We start from the raw sequence: 6505 nt of genomic DNA on the forward strand, positions 1-6505 counted from the left end.
GCTGCTGCTCCCACGCCCTGTAGGGTAGAGCCTGCGTGGGTGCGCAGCGGCGTGGGAGGACTGCTGCCTCCCTGCCTCCCGTCCCCAGGTGCACCTGCAGGGACTCGCGCGTCTGCCCCATGTCTCGGATGTGGCAGAGGTATCTGTAACTGCTGGTGTAGGCTAAATACAAAATAATGCTCTCTGACAGTTTAAATGCTGAACTCCAGAGTGACAGTGCTCCTCCAGACCCTTTCCCCTGCCCTGGGGAAGCATCCGAGGCACAGGGCTGCCATGCCAGTGTGAACTGTTTTAAAACTGAAGAGAAGATTTTTGTGATGGCCAACTTTGGAGCATTCTGGCCTGTCACAGGTGGGCCATAGGGAATTCCACCAGGGATTTTGGTCTTGGTGGCTGGTTTCTGGACCATCACAGGTTCCTGGTTCTCAGGCTGGGGCAGAACTGCACACTGCAGAGACTTGAAGACCATTTGGACCTAAAGAGGGGACAGCCAGGTCCAGCACAAAGACACTGCTCTTTGGGCATCATGGGCTTCCTGCAGCCTTCTCCTCCTGCTGCCTTTGCAGTGCAGCACGGTGGCAGGAGAAGGCCAGAAGAGTTGTGTGTGTCCCAACTACCTTCACAGACCTTGACCAGCTCCACAGCAATTCGGAGCATGACTCAGGCTCCTCAGCCAGGGAGTTGTCTACACCACAGTCTTGCTCAGACCACTGATGTAGAAGAGCTAATCACCTTCCAAACACCACAGAAGTGAGTGATGTTGCCAGCCTTGTTGCTGCCTTCGCAGCCAGGCTGCAGGTCTTGGGGTGTTTCATGAAGGCAGGGGATGATACTGTTATCTCCACTCATTAGGGTTGTTCTGCTGATCAAACCTTGCTGAGGAGGAGGAGAGAGGCTTCATAGCAACTGTGTGTGGGCACATCATACCACCTGCTGCTGCTGCTGCTTGCAAGGTGGGAGTGACGCCCCGGTGGAGCGGGGAAGTGATGTTTTGCTCCATTCTATTGTTCTTCAAGCAAAGCGTGGGGGAGCAGATGGTGAGAGGGCTGTCCTGGCTGTCCTTGCTTAACTGAGCATTAGGAGACTGCATGGTAAAGGTTTGGAAGAGGAGGCGAGGCAAAGAAAATGGGAAAGCTGACCCTATGGGTAGAGATGAGAGGGTTCACAGAAGGACAACTCCCTCCTGCTTCTCTTCTGAGTGAAGAGAAGAGGCACTTTGCTTAGCTATTTGTGTGGGAGGAACTATGTTGGTAGCTAGCAAATTTAGAGATAAATAGATAGCATCATTAATGAGATCACCTGCTAGAAAAATTAGAAATGTGTGCTGGTGTTTCCCAGTGTTGGGGCTTGGAATAGTGTATGTGAGGATAGGATCTCAAAATAGCACAGAAGCTGCCAGTGTCCAGAGCAGCCCTATGAAAATCACAGAATCACAGAATCATTAAGGTTGGAAAAGACCTTTAAGATCATCAAGTCCAACCACCAACCCAACACCACCATGCCCACTAAACCATGTCCTGAAGTACCACGTCTATAGGTTTTTTGAATACTTCCAGTGATGGTGACTCCACCACCTCCCTGGGCAGCTTGTTCCAATGCTTGACCACTGATTTTCCCCCCTGCTACCAAATCCTGGAAATTTCTGAACAGTGCCACCCCGTTGGGCACAAATCTGTCCCTGTGCCTGCAGCTCAAGCACCCTGAGCCTAATTGCCCACTGCTTGCTCGCTGGCAGCCAGAAACGGGGTACTGCGAAATAGCCCTGCAGTGGCCTTGCTCCACAGGATTTTGACTTCAAAACCTGCGCCACACTCCTTCACTTCTGGCCCCATTATGTGTGGGCTGTGCAAGGTCCGGCTGGTCCAGTGTTGCCCTGGGGAAACGGGGCAGCTTCAACCCATTGCTCTGAGAGCGTCAGCTTGGTGAAATGCGGTTGTGCAGCTGGTGCAGGGTGGACTGATGGCCTCGTTTCTTGCAAAGGCCTAAAATTCATAGAAAGCTAGCAATACTTAGGGTTTTTTAAACACTTTTCATTAGGTTAATTTTATACAGAATCAATTAGGAGCATTTTATGACAGCAAATGTGATATTTGTTAGAAGCAGGCCTTTTAGGAAAGAGTTCTTAATGTTAAAATCTTCCTCCTTCGTCCCACGGGACCGCTCCATCCTTGGCCCCCCTCCCAGCTGTGGAGCACTTGTAAGCACAGACAGTGTCTGGGTGCGCATTTCTTCATGAGTCAGTACCGTTGTATCGTGTAGTGAGACGGAGCTACACGGTGGCACGGTCAGAGACCAGCTGCCACGGGGGGGGGCCCGGCCAGAGCCCAGCTGCCACGGGGAGGGACCGTGCAGTCTCTTCATCGCTCATGTCGTGGACGCAGAGGCAGCAGCATGGCTGGCATTAGCTGCCCAGAAGCGTAGCATTGCTGGGGCTGTAGCGAAGCATTTTGAATTTGGGGTGGCTCTTGGGTGCTTCCGCTTCCCACCACTTAATTCGCCTGCAAGACGCAGAAGCGTCGTATATCCTGGAAGGAGACGCTGCAGGCCACAGCTGCCGCAACAGGCAGCGTGGTAGTGCTGTGCTGCCCCGCTGCCTGCTTCCCTCCCCGCCTGCCTGCTGCCTGCCTGCCATGCCTGCTGCGTGCGGGTGTGCAGGAGCTGCTCTCCGTTCTTGGGAGCAGAGGAGTCGTCAGGCTGGAGCTAAGCTGGAGGGTCCTCGGGAAGACGCTTGGCCCTGCGCAGCGCAGTGCCATCCTCCCCAGAGGCCTGCGGGGACCAGGCTGCCCGAGTAGCCCCCTCTAGCACCTGAGCCAGGAGCTGGAGGCACTGATATTCTCTGCCTTGTGAGCAGATCATAGAAAAGATCAGGTTTAAAATGCTCTAAATACCTCCTTTTAAATGTCTTTTTCTTCCAGTACTTAAAGGGGGCTTATAAGAAAGATGAGGACAGACTTTTCAGCAGGGCCTGTAGTGATAGGACAAGGGGTAACGGTTTTAAACTGAAAGAGGGCAGATTCAGACTAGATCTAAGGAAGAAATTTTTGACAATGAGGGTGGTGAAACCCTGGCACAGGTTGCCCAGAGAGGTGGTAGATGCCCCATCCCTGGAAACATTCCAGGGTCAGGTTGGACGGGGCTCTGAGCAACCTGATCGAGTTGAAGATGTCCCTGCTCATTGTGGAGGGGTTGGACTCGATGACTTTTAAAGGTCCTTTCCAACCCAAACTATTCTATGATTCTGTTATTCTGTGATTCTATGGTTTGCATTGCAATGATGACATAGTACAGGTTACATGGTGGAGTGTACCACGTTCAGAAGTTTATTACAGGAGCCTAGTATATTAATCTTTTACTCTTTTAAAATAAATTTAATCTTTTAAACAGCTTTTAATAAATGGAGGAACATCCTTTCTGTAACTGAAATTGTCCTAACTTAGGGATAATTTAATTAATGAATGTCTGAGCTTGGTGGTTTTTTTTTTAAAAAAGCAAACTAACCAAAACTCCTGTTTTAGTGGTTTCCTAGGTAAGAATCAAGTAATGCTTCCTCCCCTATTCCTGATTTCCTATTAAATCATTTAAACAGCCAGCCTATTCCATTCCTATGCTGTTAGTTGCAATTGTTGCAAATCTCAGCATTATTGGCTACCATACCTCCTTCCCCTAATGTTTTTATATTTGGGTTGATAAGAATTTGGGTTTACTTAGTATTTAATCTGGGTTTTTTTTAATGGCGAATTAAGCTTTGCAACAACATCTCTGGAAATTTAAAGATCAAGATTTTTAGATGCCTTTCTTAAAGACGTGCTGCCACTGAAGCAGGAATCATTTCGGGGAAGTCTGACGGCCTGCATTGAGCAAGATGTCAAACTAAATAATCATAACGGTCTCTGCTGATCTTGGAGTCTATGACTCTGTACTTCCTGCGATTTCTGTAGACCCGTTTATGATGATGGATAAAATCAAACAGAAAGAGCAATCTGTCCATTCTCTCCTATCTACTGCTAGACCCTGTTTCTCACCTTGTTTTGTAAGCACAGATACAAATGGTGCCACAGCAGCAGGGGGATGAGACGAAAAGGTAGATTTGATAATCTCAGAAGCAGGCAGCTTTTGTTCAGCTGCGTGCTTCCACATGTAGAGAGGCATGGAAATGTTTGCTGTTTCTGCAATCAACTTTCCAATACAGGAGGTGTCCCATAATGTCTGACCAATTAATGAAGACGTCTGTTACTTACTGGGGTTCAGCGATCGAACTGTGCGTTGTGCTTCAGAGGCAGAACATTTTGTTCAGATGTTAAGTCTTAATCCAGTTGAGTTAATATGAACAAGATGTTCCTTATGCCAGTTTGGTTTTTAAAATTTTATAGTTATAGGATGAAGTTAATGTACATAAAAGAAAATTACTGTGGATCTGGATTTCTTAATTTTCATTCTGAATTTTGAATTGTTTTATGTTTTCACAAACCACTATTTAAATAGATGATGTTTTTTAGTAAAAAAGAGACAGATGACACTGTTTATATACCTTGGGGTGGAGGGAAGAGAAAGAAATTCTTGGGTTCTATCTACATACTTGTCCTATTTCTGTCAATTTTGATTTTTCTTTCCAGTCTTATGCTGGTGGCAGCTACACAGTGTAATGGCAGTTAGATTGTTGGGCATCTTAGGTACAAGAATAGCAGAACACGGTTCAAGTACAAGATTAATTATTTATATAGAAGGGTACCGATTTTGTTTAGCAGTCATATATGAAATAGTTGACACTGTTCAGAACACACAAAGAACCTATTCTGTTCATGTAAATCTGTGCTCTGAATTTCTAATCCACAATAAAATATCTTATGTCTTTCATATTTCAGTAATAGATTGTTGGAGTTAATCCCTCTTTTATTTAACAATGCTATACTTCTTTTGATGCATTTCAAATTTTAAATAGTGGTTCCATCTTATTCAGAACTATGCAGATACATCACCATTTTTGTGGCATGTATCATTTCATCCAAAGCACTTTGAAGAAATTTGTTTCCCTTGGAAAGATGAACAAGAATCAATGCAGGAATCGACATGTTTAATTTCAGCTCTTGTACTGGAATGCAAATCATGTTTCTTACAGAATATATCTTATGAAATAGCCCTCCACCTGTTCTCCCTACCTCTGCTTTTTAGCTTTGGACTTCTATTAAACTTGCGTACCACAGTAGTCCCCTTGACAGATAGATTTTGATGTATCAGAGCACAGAAATAAGTTTGACACAATCATTTCTGGCTTTCTGGTGTCCACCGAGGAGGGCTGTGCATGTTTGCACAGCACATAACTGTGTGCATTTGTTTCTCTTTCTAACAGCTTTGCATAGCTAACAACATGCCAGCAGAGCATCAGTCCCTTCCTTTACTCATGTTAATGACTGACTTTTAAATCCTCTCATTAAAATCATTAAGTCATCTGGTTGCGAATGGATTACACAATCCCCATTGGCATAACTCAACATTTGACCTCCTAATGGCCTTACCCATAAGGGAAAGAAAGGGTAGCTGTGCAAACTGCCTGTAATGCTGTGTTTCTTTTTCAGGGTTTATGACAGGTCTCAATTAGCATGGTCTTCCCAGCCCAAGACTGATAAAGATCTTGCCTACTGGAGAAGACGAGGACAGGACTTCAGCGTGCTACTGGGCTATTCCCAGAAAGGTGGTGTGGAAATGAAAGGCCTGGCTGCAGCCCCAGGGGCACCCCGGCACACCAAGGAGAGTCAGCTGAAGGTGGGGACGGGCGCAGGGTATGTCAGAAGAAGCGGCTTGCAGGAGAGCTGCGAAGTGCCTGGTGACTGCAAATGGCAAAGTCTGGGAATGGAAAGCTGGAACCAGCCAAAAAAGGTAGGGAGGCAAATGTCCGAGGGTGACAGGGAGAAGCTGCTTCAAGATCTGTATTCACTGACTCTGGGAGACAACATACTGAGCACCCACAACAAGGGGAAATCGCAGTCCTTGCCGAGGGTCCTTTCACCAGAGAGCATGAGGTGCGTTGAAATGCCCTCCCTGACCAACAGTAACAACTCACTTAGCATAACTAAAGCCCCCTCCTATCCCCCAAACAGACTGAGTGTGGAACCAGCCAAGCACCATGAAACTGGAGGCCATTTCCTTCCCCTGGTGAGACCCAAATATGGGAGACCTCTGAAGCCTCCGTCCTATGAACTGCAGCGGCAGATGAGGGCACCTGCAGAAACGACGGGTTTCCAGGACCACTACCAGAAAGATGAATCCGTCTCCTACTTAGCCAAAGTTACTGAGCCAAGGCAAGATGCTTGCATTCAAGACTCTGGTTTGGAGCCCCCGGTCTACGTACCTCCTCCTTCTTACAAATCCCCGCCTCACCAAAACATGACCCCGCATCCCCTCAATGAAGTGCCTAACACTGACACGTATGCCAGCAGCGATCAGCAGGGTCCTGCAGAGCGGGTTGTCCCCTGCCAACGACCAGCCATGAATACTTTTGAAGCAGGGG

General features: G+C 47.1%; 1 protein-coding gene across 1 annotated transcript in view; it reads left to right on the forward strand.

The window, feature by feature from the left end:
• The window catches only part of KIAA1462 (KIAA1462 ortholog), a gene marked incomplete at its 3' end in the record, with an annotated part of 7982 nt that extends 1686 nt beyond the window's left edge, over positions 1 to 6296 (forward strand). Inside the window, exon 2 of the mRNA XM_010291119.1 lies at positions 5574 to 6296. Within this exon, the coding sequence (XP_010289421.1) occupies positions 5701 to 6296 (596 nt within the window). The remainder of the gene's footprint in view (positions 1 to 5573) is intronic.
• Between the last annotated feature and the right edge of the window lie 209 nt (positions 6297 to 6505).

This window comes from Phaethon lepturus, unplaced genomic scaffold, assembly GCF_000687285.1.
Source record: "Phaethon lepturus isolate BGI_N335 unplaced genomic scaffold, ASM68728v1 scaffold51557, whole genome shotgun sequence".
NCBI classification, from domain to species: Eukaryota; Metazoa; Chordata; class Aves; order Phaethontiformes; family Phaethontidae; genus Phaethon; species Phaethon lepturus.